At 47.2% G+C, this 14259-nt stretch overlaps 1 protein-coding gene across 1 annotated transcript in view; it reads right to left on the bottom strand.

Annotated features, from left to right (window-relative positions):
- The window catches only part of XRN2 (5'-3' exoribonuclease 2), a 37365-nt gene that overhangs the window by 5525 nt on the left and 17581 nt on the right, over positions 1-14259 (bottom strand). Inside the window, exons 18-26 of the mRNA XM_017837394.1 lie at positions 13911-13983; positions 12780-12863; positions 12123-12220; positions 11953-12032; positions 10800-10856; positions 9462-9530; positions 9229-9363; positions 8057-8184; positions 3684-3744 (exon numbers count right to left, since the gene is read on the bottom strand). Of these exons, the coding sequence (XP_017692883.1) occupies positions 3684-3744; positions 8057-8184; positions 9229-9363; positions 9462-9530; positions 10800-10856; positions 11953-12032; positions 12123-12220; positions 12780-12863; positions 13911-13983 (785 nt within the window). The remainder of the gene's footprint in view (positions 1-3683; positions 3745-8056; positions 8185-9228; positions 9364-9461; positions 9531-10799; positions 10857-11952; positions 12033-12122; positions 12221-12779; positions 12864-13910; positions 13984-14259) is intronic.

Raw genomic sequence — 14259 nt, 5'->3', positions numbered from 1 at the left:
GGAGATGGGGACAGCAGAGACAGGGGCTCCATAATCCCAGATTTACCTGCTGGGATGGGGACTGCAGGGAGCACAGCACTGCATCCCAGATTTACCTGCTGGGATGGGGACTGCAGGGAGCACAGCACTGCATCCCAGATATACCTGCTGGGGTGGGGCCAGCAGGGAGCACAGCACTGCATCCCTGATTTACCTGCTGGGGTGGGGCCAGCAGGGAGCAGGAGCACTGCTGGTTTATCTCCTTCACTGCACATCACTCCTCGTCTCTCCCAAGAGCCTCTGCCCAGACGTGCTGAATTTCCACCCTGGAGACCCTTTCCAGGGGCAGCCAGGCTCCCAAACGACCCTGGAGCTCGGGGAGGAGCTGTGATTGTCCTGGCCAGGCAGGATTCACAGCCAGCTGCACAACACCAGGCAAAGGGAGCTGTGAGAACCGAGGAGTTTTGGGAGGGGAAGGACTTTAAACACATTCCACCAGCTGGAGCAGAGGCAAAGTTGGAATCAAGACAGGTAGAGGCAAGACTAAATGGATGAAAACAGGCATTTTGGATATGATAGTGGTGTGGTTCTGGATGCAAACTGCTTTTGGTTTCACACTAAAGCCTACAAAGACAATTGCTCCACCTGGTCAGAGTAAGACCTGCCTGGATTTTAGGAAAGCATAAGGAACTCCTGCCATCTCCAGAAGCAAATAACTTGATTCCTGTTTAGAAAAATATGAGTCCTGCTGGATAAGTATGCAGTTGGTGAATATGACGTGGAATACATGGACTAAAAATGGACATGCACGAATGGTAAGTGGTGATACTGAGCTGTGTGCTGTGCTTTTCACCCCAGGAATGCACAATGTCACCCAAATCCTCCCTCAGAAGGAGCAATGCTGTAGTTAAAGTTCATAGCAAGTCACACTTTCAGTGACTAAACACTCAAAGTCAGTATTCTAAGTTAGGTTCATACTTATTCCTTTGGATTAAGTGTTTTGAGTACTAACTTTTTTCCCCCTCATGATTCCTAGAAAACAGCAGACTCTCCAGGATGAATACACTGCTCTGCCTTAAGGAAAACTACTGGGAATTACCTACATAACCCCAGCTCTTGGGCTTTCATTAACAATCATTCTGTCTCTGTAACAAGTGCTGGTGATAAATACAACTGAGAGTCACAGGCCAGCACTTGCTCCATGCCTGGAATGGGAAAGTTTGACACAAATTTCATCTGTCATTAATATGTACTTGGCACAGAGTTTAAACTTGTTATTTTTAAGTGATGTTCAGTGAAAAGTTAGGAATTTAACAAATTAAACACAACAATATTTACATGATGTTGTTGGGGCATTTTTGCTCAAGGCCATCTGAAACAGTGAAATTGGTGATTTTCAGTCAGAACTACCATGGATGCATTAAAGCCTGTTCTTAATTCACAGAACTATGTATTATTAAAAAAAAAATTAATTAGATTTTCATCTTGTAAACAAGAAATATGGAAATTACAGGACTCACAGCACTTGACTTTGTGTTCATCCAGTGGATCTATTAATTGGTGAGGGTGGAGATTTGCACACAGCAAAAGCTGCAACCAAAAAGGGACTGTGCCACTTGAAACATCCCAGGAGCTCACACTGGCAGAATTATTCAAATCACTGCCCAGAGTTACCCCAACTCATGATTCAGCTGAAGCATATTCAGCCAGGACAGCTCAAAGACAGCCTCAGGAGACACTACACTGTCAAACATCCCCGTGTCCCAAGCTCAGACTCCTTGGAAATCTCTTCTGTGAGCAGGTCAAGCAAACGGTTTTGCTCCATTTCCCTCAGCCAGGAAATGTCCCTCAGCCAGGTAGCACTGCAGCACTGATTTAAGAGTAAGAGATCCCACACAGGAGGCAGGACCCGCTGGACTATGGAGAAGCAGCTTTACACTCCTGGTTTTTATTCCCCTCAGGCCTGGCAAACAAGAGCTGCTTTAGCCCCCCTGCAACACTCCATCCCTGGAACAGCACGAAGGCTCCAAGCTTTCTGGGCAGCAGCAGGGCTGGCCTCTCCCTCACTTACTTTCTTCCTGGGAACAGAGGTGACAGAGGACAGAAATGCCTGGCTGCTCTCCCCCCTGGCACCTTGTTGCTCCTGGAGCACCTGAAGCCACAGCAGCAAAGTGGGAACAGCCCCGGGGGGAGGCAGTTTGGGAAACCTGCAGCTCCCAGGGAACGAACTGGGAAACCCAAAATCCCTTGCAGGGGTCAATTCAACAGGTTCAGACATTATTTCCTGCACCAAGTCTCCCTGTGTTTAACCTTCTGCTTAAGTCTCTGTGCTTGTCTTTGTACAGCAGCTCCCTCGACGTCAGCAGGTTTGATCTGCTTCCCAAATCCCAAACCTTCCAGGGAAACGGCAAAAGTACTGATCCTCAGAGCTGGCAAGTCAGAGATTTTCATAAACCATCCAAGGTGCAACAAAGAAAAGGCAAGGACGAGTGACAGACCTGCAGCGATCCTTCAGAAAATAGTCCTGTATACGTTGGATTTAATTAGGGTGTGGGAGCAGCAACTCCCATGGCCCAAGCAATATTGAAGCTTGCATTATAAACAGACCTTGCCTTGCAATATTCCACATGGATGAGGCACAGGACAAGGGAGCCAGACTTGGTTCAGTGGGGATCAAAATGGTTGCCATGGAAAGTGGCTGCGGAGAGCTCAATAAATTCTCCCAAAGCCCATATTTTCAATGGCCAACATCTGCAAATAAAACCGAGGGAAAAAACCCTCGGTGCAGAAACATCCCTTATGTGCTCTGCCATTCCTCCATAAACAGAAATAAATATCATTATTCATAGCTGCCACAGGTACCCTGAGTTTATTGAGTCCCCCCACTGAAGGACACACAAGCCATCAATGAAGGAATGCATGTAAAACATCCCTGATTATCAAACCATGTCACATTCCTTCTATTCGATGGCACTTATTGGACTGCAGATTCCATAATCCTTCCCTGAGTCCCTTCTGCATTTAATTCAGTTCAGCCTTAAGTAGTTAAAGAAACTGTTTTCAGTGGCAACTAATAACTACTGACCTACAGTGACACTGCCCTACAATGGGCTTGTCAGCCCTGAAAAACTTGTACCAAAGAAGCTGATTAGGACTTCAAGAGGTTTGTAGCAAGAATCAATGGCTGGTCTGTACTAATGCTGCGGCTGCAGCACAGAAATGATAAAAGTGGAACACCATTAGTTATGCCTCATTAAGCTCCACAGCCCTCCTAAAAAGAAATTTGTTTAGCCTGTCCAAAAATCTAATGCAGTTTTAAGCTCTCTGTGTCCAATTTCATGGTATCTCAAAAGCTTCAATAAGATAAAGGCCAAAGAACCAAGAACGGTACCAAAGCACCAACAGTAAAGTTAATTTTGAAGCCTGAGTTTTAATGGAAAGTGGGGTTTTTTTTGTTTTTTTTTTTTAATTCAAACTACTCAAGCCTTTTAAAGGATGAACACCACGTAGTGTGCTCTCAAAACATAAATAAATCACGGACCTTAATTAACTTAAAAAACCCGCTGTACGGCATCGTTTCGACAAACTTAAACGGCAACGTTCAAAACAAAGGAGGGGAAAAAACAAACGTTGGGAAGGCTGGCAGAGCCCCAATCCACCCTCCTGGGCAGGTCTCACAGAGCTGCCAACCCCTCCTGCCTTACCTCTGTGGTGCCTGCCGGAACAAGGGCGTGGGGCCTCGCCAGGACTCCTGCGGCCGAAGGTCTGGAGGGCAGAAACAAAATGGTAAAATAAGAAAGAGCAAGTGTAACAATTCAAGAGCCGTGCTCCACTCCTGGGTGTGCTTTCAAGGAGCCAAACAGAAAAGCTCAGGCTGGATATGCCACAAACACACTCCAAGCCATCAGCTCCTGCTGCCTATTTGGACAGAGCCCTGCTGGGAGCTGATAAAAGGCAACCTTTTCGGTTTCAGTACGCCCAACAGGCTTCAGGTGATAAGAATAATGAGCTGGAATTGCCAGGACTACTCTGGTGAGTGCTTGGACTCTTCACAGGTGTCTCCTACTGGATTGTTAGAGATGCATAACCTTGTCTGTTACCCTAACAATTTAATCTTCCAAGTACATTCATCACTCCATAAAAAACGCAGATACACCCCCCTGCTGCATCATCACCACGACACACCATGTTTGTCAGCCACAAATGTGTAATAGTCTAAATATTTAGGCTTTTGGCAGGTATGGGAAATTGGCCAGCTTCCCTTTGATTGGGCTAAGTTATTCCATAAAGGAAACCACAAGGATGACCAGGGCGTGGAATAAAGTGAACAGTTCCACTTTATTCATGTTTAAATAAAGTTATATTTAGGATACAAAACATAAAGGATTCAATAATATAAAACAGAAATGTATCATCATTAAAGATGGTAAAGGAGTTAACTTAGTCGATGATCGTATAACAATAAAAAAAAAAATCTATTAATGACCTCTGAGATAATGGAATCAGACTGAATTAAGCCTTTTTTGGGTAAAAAAACTTGGCCGGAGCCCCGGCGCTGCAGCACGGGAGACCACCCACTTCTCCATTGTCCCCTCCACCCAAACCAGCTCTTTACAAAGCCGAGGCAGGGCCGGCACTGCTCCGGCAGGACACGCAATTAAACGGTTGCTGTCCCTCTAAATAACCTGGTCAGCAAACAGGATAAAAGCAGCAGCCCCTCAATGGCGCCCGGGCAGCCCCGGCGCCCCGAGCGGGCGGCAATCAAAGGCTGCAGCTCCACTGACACCTTTCATGGCTTTCAATGGCCTTCGAGTGGGACCTCGTTCCAACAGCTGCTTCCAGCAGCTGGAGCACGGCCACGCCGGGACACGGACACCCCGGCACGCTGCCAAGGGCTGAGGGCGCGGAAGCCTGGCGAGAATTCCACAGGGAAGGAGGGAAAAATGAAATAAATCAATCTGTGCCTGTCTCCCAGCTCTGTCCCAGGCAGGAACCTCTCTCTGGGTGTGCAGGGCAGGGCGTGAGCAGCCCCCAGCAAGGAGAACACGGGGATAAATCCCCATCCCCGGCGGCTCCGCTCTTCCTGCTGGAGCAAAGCCAGTCCAGCCCACAGTTCTTTATCTGTACTTCATACAGAGTTGTTTATTAAACATTACATCTGTACACACAACTACATCAGCCAATAAATAAACCTCTCTCTGTACACACACACTGTTACCCACCCATGCTCTCAGCAGGTACAGTCGGTTATTTCCCACCCAATTTCCAACCAAACCAGCCCAAAGCACGCCCAGGACTGAAGATGGATGTGTGGCACTTTCCCCCTGGTCAGGCCTTTCCAGGGCCAAACAGGCTGTGCCCGCACAACGCCATGTTTGCTTTGGAATACAAGGGGAGGGCAGCACAGGAGAACCCACAGTGCTGCTCTGGGGGAAACGAGCAATTAACACACCGGGTTCAACCAGAGCTTTGAAAAAAACCTACAAAGACAAAACTGCTAAAAAACACATAAAATTTTAAGTTTGGGACACCCCAAGAGCGTCACCACTTTCAACCAAAAACACCCTAAGATGACTGTTTCTAATAATTCCCAAGTTTCACAGCCAGCAGCGCCCCAGAAACACAGCAGAGCTGAGCTCTGCTCATCATGTTTCCAGACCCTTCCTTTCCATGTCAACAAGAAAGGACCCAGCTCTCCTGCTGCAACCACACCTCTCTGCAGCTCTAGGGAACAGTTTAAGAAAGAGTTTAATGAAATCATCATAAAGACATTTAAATCCACTTTATTACTATTCATTTGTACGGCTGGCAGAACGATCTTGGAGGGAAAGAGCTTGGAGCAGTGAATTGCACTTCAAAAAGACACCAAATGGGAGAAGAAATGACAATTAATATTTTCTTTAGGCTGCAAAACTTAGGCGCTTCCTGAGCTATAAGGCCAAAGAAACTGCCTTCTCTAGTAGCTCCTCAAGCAACAATTTATCTAATCAGGGTGGCAATCAAAGGCAAGATTTTGTGTTTACTGATTGCACTAATCAAGATCACTTTTCAAACGCAGCTAATTGACAAGTTTACCGACTGCGACGAAAGTCATAAATCAGATGTCCTGCGCTGCAGAAACCAGACCTGCCATTCCCAGAGCGCTGCCACCCCGCACTTGACTCCCCAAGTTATCAGCACAGACAATTATTCATCAGCTGAAAATTGGCACATCCGAGTGAAATCAGGGAGCACCGGCGAGGAACACCCCCAGCCGGCTCTCAAGGGAGAGGTGGCACTCGGCCCGACTGCATCGCCCTTCGGGGGCTGATTGTGCTGCAGCCTACACAGGGGCACACCAGAGAGCAAATGGAAAGTTGCTCTGCGTTGATCCCACAAAATGTGGGAGTTTTAACCACGTCAGCTGAGGTTTTTCAGGAACGTGTGGGTTCCAGGCGCTTCCCAGTCCAACTGTGCCACACCGGACAGTGGTTCTCTCACACAGCTGGGGTAGGGCCCATTCCCAAACACATCCCTCAGTGTGAACACCCAAAAGGCTGATCCCAGCAGGAATGCCAGGCTATGACACCTGGAGGCGACCTCTAACAAGGGTTTAAGGAATTGTAGAAGAGCAGTTGAGACACGTGTGCTTCAATCCTCAGGTGGGCCGGGGCCTGACCCACCAGCCAGGCTCCAGGATGTGTTTTGGGAAGTCCTTCTAGGGAGCAAGAACATCCCTCACGCTGTCTGCATCCATCCTACTGATGGGCACGAGCTGCCCTCACAGCTCTGTTAAACAAGGAGGCACTGAAAGGAAGACCATCTCCAAACCCAGAGTCAAGCGCTGCCGTAATTAGTCGTTGAGACTTCACGCAGCAGTCAGTGTAAATTAGAAGTTAATTAGAGTTTAAGACTAATCTCCTAGGACAGCTCGGTGTTGTCAGAAGAGGAGGAGAAGCACAAGCCCGTGAAGTGCCAAGGAACACATTTGCAGCGTGCTGCACTGCCCTCTCCCACGGAAACACAGCGCCAGGAACTGGCTCCGGACAGCGGCGGCTGGATGAGAGCTCTGTGAGCACCTCCTTGGCAGGATCAGCTCCAGGGACAGGAGACAGAGGGAGCAGCTTTCCCACAGAGTGCCAAGACTTGACAGGAACAGCAGTACAGGAACCGCTGGGCTCCTGAAAACTTTCTCCCCAAAGCCACACAAACTTTCTGATTTTGGAAGATGAATGTGAAAAGGTGATGCCTGTCTGGTGGTTCTGCCTTCTCGTGTTTCTTGTTTGTTTAAAAAAAAAGGAAAAAAAAGGTTTTCCTTTAACCCAAGTTAATCCCTCCAGGCTCATATTCAATCCACCTCTCTACTTAAACCAATCTGGTTCCTTGCACAAGAAATCAGCACTCACCACTCAACTTCCCTTCCTCTGCTCTGGGACTGGACACTGAGTTTCGGTCAGTGGCCACTGATATTATTTATTTGCTGTCTGATATTCAGCAAAGATGCCAGCAAGATACAGAGAGGGTGACAGCTTCACTGGGCAGCAACCAGTCTAGATGGGACAAAACTCTGGAGCTCAAACTTCATCTGTGTCAGCTCTTCAGATGCCCAACACTTGCAGAATTCAATACTGCAGGATTTCACACCTCCTTAGGCAGTTGAACCAAGTGTCCTCCTGTCTCAATCCCACCTGAGCACAGGTGAAGAGGCAGAACTCCTGACCAGGACCCTTTTTCAAGAGCACAAGCACTTCCTTCCCGGGGTGAAGAACTCCATTTTGGGTCACACAGGATTTCCTGGTGATGCTGAGATTCCACCACAGATGGAATATGTTCCAAGTAACAGGCACCAGGAACCCTTGGTATGGGTGGGTTTTACAGTGCTACTTTTGCTATTCCATTTGAATCCAGAGCACAGGATTCCAACTGGGATCCCACTTGCAGGCACTCTGCTCCATTTCAGCACATTTCCCTACAGCAATCCCATAAAGGAGGAGCAACAGAGAGGAGCAACACGAGCAGGTGCCTGGACCCACTCATTGCTTGTGCTGGTGCCACAGAGCAGCCCAAACCCAAGCTCTGAAATGCAGCAAGCACTTACTTGACAACAGCTTGGGGATCTGCTGCTGCCCCCCCAGCAGGGGCCTGGCGTAGGGGGTCCCGTAGGCTCCGATGGGCACGGCGTTGGGATACATCCCTGGCATCCCTCTGTCCCTCAGCATCGTGTGCCTGCGCCGAGCGAGGAGAGGAGAGGAGAAAGATCAGGGTGTTGTGGTGAATTCCATCTTGCAGCACAGCTGCCACCTGGCCCATCCACAGCCCCAGCCCTCTGCAGCGTGCCAGCACGAGGCAGGGATGTGCTCGTGGATCAGGGCCCAGGCACATCCCCACACACGTCCGTGCCCTGGGAGCTGCTCCCGGGGAAGTGCTCACATTTTCAATAACACAGCTGGACCTTTCTTGGTGACTGTGGCAAGGAAGGACAGAAGAGGGTTCACAAGTCCAGCCCCAGAACAACTCTGCTTCCCAGCACACGAGTGCAGGGAAAGGTGGTGCCTTTTCTTTTTCCAGTTCCTCCAGATCCCTAAGATAATAAAAGTATTTTCTCTTCCTAAAGAGACACTTCAGACTTCAATTTTATTTGCTAGAATTAGTGTCCTTTAAAACATTCTCTTCTCTGGCTCTGATAAATGCATGGCTCCTTGCACTCCCCAGTGTGGAAAGGCACTTAACTTTAATTTTTATGTGATACACAACCCCAGCTTGTTCTCCCATTCTCACACTACACTGCAGCACCTGCAAGTCACTTGGATTTCTGGACAACTAACAAAAACTGACTGTGGCAGTGCCTGGCAAAGGGACAATCAAACAGATTGTACGGTGCAGCACCAGGTTTTTACAGCTTTTTCATTTCTAAAAGCATAAAAGACACTCCTGTCTTCATTAACAGTCTTAATTATCACTCGCGTGCAATATTCCCATTGTACCTTCTGTACTTCAAGCAAGTATCCACCAAACGAGTTTTAAAAAAGCCAAAACAGCAGGAAAGCGAAGTTAGAAACATTTAGGAGGAAAAAAATAACATCAAGAAGCAAGTAAGGCAAAATCACTGTAATGATCTGTTTGCAGAACACTGATTTTAAATATCGGACGCCGAAGTTTGGAACACCAACATCCAAGACAGTCCATGCCCACCCTCTTTGTTTTTCATTAAGAAGCAGAACAGAAGGGTTGCCACCCCAGCAGGGCAGCCAGTCCCCCCAGCAGACTCACCCCAAGGTTCTGAAGGCCGACTGGTCCAAGTGCACTGGTTTCCTGTCTCGGTTGAAGCCCAGCTGTGGCCTCCAAGGCCTGCCATCATTGTTGGTTTTTTCCCAGTCTCCCGGCTTCAGCACCGGAGCAGGTTTCCTTAGGGATAAAAACAGTGCCATAAATATTTATCAGAGCCAGCACTCGGATGAATAAATCACACCGGGATTGTTTGAAAGCCGAGAGCTGACACTTACTTTGCCCCAGGTAACACCGTAGCCTTGAAAACAAAGTCTTCAGCAAACTGTGGATCTTTGAAGGAGATGCTAGGAGAAAATATTTGAGGATTAGGTTCACTTCATAATGAAGCCAAAGTGAAAAGCAACCACTGCTTTATCAACAGTGATGCACACAACAGGAAAGAGCCATGAACCCAGGACTTAAACTGCAGAGGGAATTTCTTGCATATGGATATGTTGGACTGGGATGTCTCCATTATTTTCCAGAGGGTGACCTTTTTTTTCTCCCCTGTTCCAAAAAGGAAGTTCCATGCCCAGAAACCATTCAGACCCACGTATGGGAAGGAAAGGCTGTTCTGCAGACCCCTGAGCAGCCAAAGCACTGGCTGTGCCTGCTGGAGCTCAAAGGCTCCCACAGGCAGGGGACCAGGGGTACTTGGCTACAAGTGGGATTTCCCAGAGCGGGGATTTTTATCCTGAAAGGCAGCTCCAAGCAGCTCCCGTGGAGGGATGCATCCCTATTTTCAGTGACACCTCACAGACCCTGAGCTTTGGGCTGTCTAGTACCAGACAAACTAAATAGCAATAGAGCAAAAATTGCCTGAAAGCTTCATTTCTACTGGTACAACACATTACAGAGCACTGGGTTTGCAATGCCCATCTCCTGGTGTAGTATCCAGCTCTCAGGTAGGTCCCACCAGGGACACATTTGGAGCACAAGACACCAACCTGTTCTCTCAGTACCTACCATCTGACACAGAAGAATGCCTGGGGTGCCAAGAAAGCTAAAAGCAAATGGCTGAGTAGAATAATCTCGCTCTTCCAGCTGAGATATATCTGCTTTTCGACACCAGGAATGAATGAGACTCCAAGGAAAGTGAATAATGGCCCCTTGGAAAATTCAGCCTCAGTCACAGGAGCTGAAGAGCAGAACCCTGACTGCTCATACCATCTCCAGGGACAGGAAGAAAAATCCTTGCGACAGAGAGATGGAGAGAAGTGCAGAACAACTCAGAGCCCCTGACAGTGGCAGATGGAAAGCCAAAACCTTTCTTTAACTCATTACTCACAGTAACTACATCCCCATTTAGAACATCCTTCCCACAGCATCCTGACAAGCCACAACTCAGCATTTCTTCCTGCCTGTTCTAGTTGAACCAAGTTGGGCCTCTTTGAAGGAAAAAATTACACAGACAGATCACAGGTGATTTTCAGTGTCTCAGGCACCTTATGTGGCTCAAGAAGTGAAAGGTTACAGGCCCGAGCCTTGCAAATCCAACAAGAAAACACCACAATAAAGTGAGTTTTGGTTGCTGTGTGTTGTACCCCACTGCATTAAACCCAGAGGTCACTGACCTGACTGCAGAGTTTTGGGTGAGATCCCGCAGCATCGGAACAGGAGACTCCACCACCCTGGGCAGGAGAAAAACCTCTGTCAAAACATCAGGTAACACATTTCTCACCACTTGCTGCTCTTCCCCTGGTGCTCTGTCAACTCAGCCTGTGACACCTAACAGGGATTTGAAAATTAACTTGCCTTTCCCCTAAATCCAGCACTTCTATAAGGACTGGACTGACCAGATCCTTATTTCTCAATGCCACAAGAGTTTTCTTTTTCCTGTTCCTCCCAAGAACAGCTCTGACTTGCTCATGTTCCTCACCAGCCATGACAAGAATGGAGAAATGCCCATTAGTGTGGCCTGGGATCCATTATCTGTGCAACAAAGCCAGTGTTTGTGCATTTAATGCAAACGAGCTACTGAACACCTGCTTATGTCTCCGAGCACAGTTAGAGAAATGAAAGGTGAGGATTACTCTGATCATTTCTCTGACTAAATGCATTCTCTAGGAAACAAAAAATATGAGCATTCTTCGCATGTGTAGCTGGGAACAGTCCTGAATCCAGTGCTACAGGACAAATGGACAAAGGTAAAATATATCTTAGATACCACTATCTGGATTTTTCTCTAATGCAATGCAGGTTAGCATATAAAAAGCAGAGTTTGGGTTTTTTAGGCAATGTGCACTAAAGGGAAGTCACATCAGCCCACATTCATATTCATACAAAAGCAGAGAGGCCAAACCAACACAACCTTACTGAACAAGGCCCCTGAGCACTACGACTTCTGCTACCCAGGCCTTGTTTACCTAATAAAGCAACTACTAAATCCATAAAAATCAGCCTTCCATAGGTGAAATCACAGACAAAACCAGATTCACCAGCAACTACACACATCAGGGCACTTCAAAGATTTCTGAGGCTGGTCTAAAAGCCAAGTTCTGAGGCTAAGAAAAGCAGGATTGTGGGATGAAATTTTCCCTTGGTTGGGATTTTCCATGTGCTGGAGGTGACACACACCCGCTCTGAACCCTCAGGCCACGAGTGCTGAGCCTCAGAACCTACACACACAGCCTTGCTGGGAGCTTTAAGCTTCTTGTGGGCACAAAGATACTTCTAAGTGAAGGGAAGGTCCCTGGGCACCAAGAACCCAGCCCAGGCCACACTCACTGGTCCGGGAGGACGGCGTTGTCGTTCAGGGTCAGCTTCCCCTGGATCCCGTGGCACAGCTCCGGGGGGATGTCCACTGCCTGGGGAGGGCAGAGCTGCTCAGCTGGAGCACTTGATCAGACCTTCAACCTCCCCACTCCCACAGGCCCTCGAGGACAAGCACAACCCACCTCTGTGGTTTTGGTCTTGTACTGTTCCACGATGAAGTCACAGAGCGGGTGGTGCTTCCCAACAAAGAGAACGTCACCACCAAGGCTGTTCCTTCTGCCTGGAAAGGTCAAGGGAGTGGGATAAGAGTTCAGAGCAAAGAGGGAAGGAAGGAACACGGTAGACCTGCAATGCTGTCCTGGTGACACCTTCACAAAAGCCAAGCTTCACTGTGACTGGGGAGAAAGCTTTGAACATTTCTGGAGAGTGTAGGAAGGACAGTCTCTGCCCAGAGCAGGATGGCTCTGGTCACAGGGGCAGCTGGCAGACAGTAAAACAGCAGGAATCTCGTGTTCAGTGGGAGGAAAGTTGAATTTAATGCAGAGTAACACTGCAGATCCAGATGGGCCGGGTAAAAATCCCAACCCAAAATCCCCCAGGCCCCACACGCCTCCCACAGCTCACCCACCAGAAAATGGAGAAACAAACACCTCCGTTTGCCTCTTTAAGCCACAAAAACAAACCCAGCAGGATCACTCTAATTACCAGCAGAGCCCATGAAGAAGAGTCTGCCATAACTCAACCCAACCAAACACCTGTCACACCTTGTTCACTTAGGGCGCAACACCCAAGAGGCAACAAAATATCCCAATTCTTTAACAAAATACCCCAACTCTTACTCTCTTCGGGGGTGAGGTCAGGGTACACTTCCTCCAGGGCAGCTCTGAGGCGTCGCTCGTCCACAAAGGGCAATAATGCGACACCTGCAAAACCAAAACACTCTTTTTTCACACCTGTCGAGAAAACCCAAAACAACCCCCAAAAAAAAGCCAGACTAGGATGGAAAGCTCTGATAGATTTCCTCAGCCAAGAAAGGGTTTCCTTCCACCACAAAAATCAAAAAGCCCTGGGAAATTTACTACGAAAATTCTTCAAATTTTTCGCTTCTGTCGCTCTGATTATTGGTGGGAATCTGGAGTAATCACTTTAATTTTGTTTATTTCCCTTGCCATGAACACCAGAGCTTTTCCTGGCCAAGGTGACAGGAGAGGCTTCCCAAAAAGCTGATATTGAGAGTTTCCTGCCTGCACCAGTTCAGTGGTTTGCCATCTCTTTAAGGCACAACATTCACAGGGACTCTGAACTCCCACTGTGAATTCCCAATTTAAAACTTGGTCTGCCTGAAACACTTTTGCTTCAGAAGTCAGATCTTTACGTGGCTTCATTAAAACAAACACTGTTGTCCTAGAACTGAAGGAAAGGACAACCCAAAACTTCACCTGCAGTGAAATTACTCACAGTGTAACCACCCACAGAATTTGGCAGACCCTGAAAATTAATATTCTCTAAGGAAAGAAAAAGCTGCATAAATACTGTAGCTCTTTTTTCATTCTTTGTATGCTCCCAAATATTTCTATATTCCCCAAAGCATTTTTGGCACAGTACTAATGAGCCACTGATTGAGCAGAACAAGATCCATTAATTAAATGCAAAGGAGACAAAAGACAATTACACAGGGAGGCTGATAAAAACAGAAGAATGATTAATCTAGTTCAGGAAAAATTAACAAATCTGGAATGGCTGCTGAAATGACTAATAATCATTGCCAATCCAAAATCAGTTACTGAACCATAATTTGTTCTTCGTAGTGATTTCTTTTCAAAAATACACCTGCTGGAAAACACTTGTCCCCACACCAAGTAACACAAGGTACCTGTGTGACTTACTAAGATAATTTCCCAGTTCCTTCCTATTCTTACAGATTCTTTAAAAAAAAAAAAAAAAAGGAAAAAAAGAAGTTGAAATTTCACCTTGCCAAGCGTATTTCTTCCCATTTAAATCAATAGCAAAATCTTCAGGGTAGAAGTCAATGATGCTTGATTCCTGTCATTGAGAAAATAAAATAAAAATTACCCTCAGAGCCAATTCTGACACGGGTTCAGAGTGTCACGTGGTACCAAACACAGCGCTAAGGGGGATGTAGAGATCTGTGACTAATAAAAATACCTTTCAACAAATGCCATTTAAGCATCAACTGTGGTTGGGCACGTCCATTACTCAGAGATTCAAAACGAGAAATTAAGCAGGAGAGAAAAATTGCAGGTGATCTGCTGGATTAAGCTTTGCAAGGCTGCTGTAAGGACCTAAACAACCTGAAGT

Source organism: Lepidothrix coronata, unplaced genomic scaffold (genome assembly GCF_001604755.1).
Source record: "Lepidothrix coronata isolate B3197 unplaced genomic scaffold, Lepidothrix_coronata-1.0 Scaffold304, whole genome shotgun sequence".
Taxonomy (NCBI): domain Eukaryota; kingdom Metazoa; phylum Chordata; class Aves; order Passeriformes; family Pipridae; genus Lepidothrix; species Lepidothrix coronata.
The sequence above is the reverse complement of the archived record's forward strand: the minus strand, read 5'-3'. Positions and strand labels throughout refer to the sequence as shown.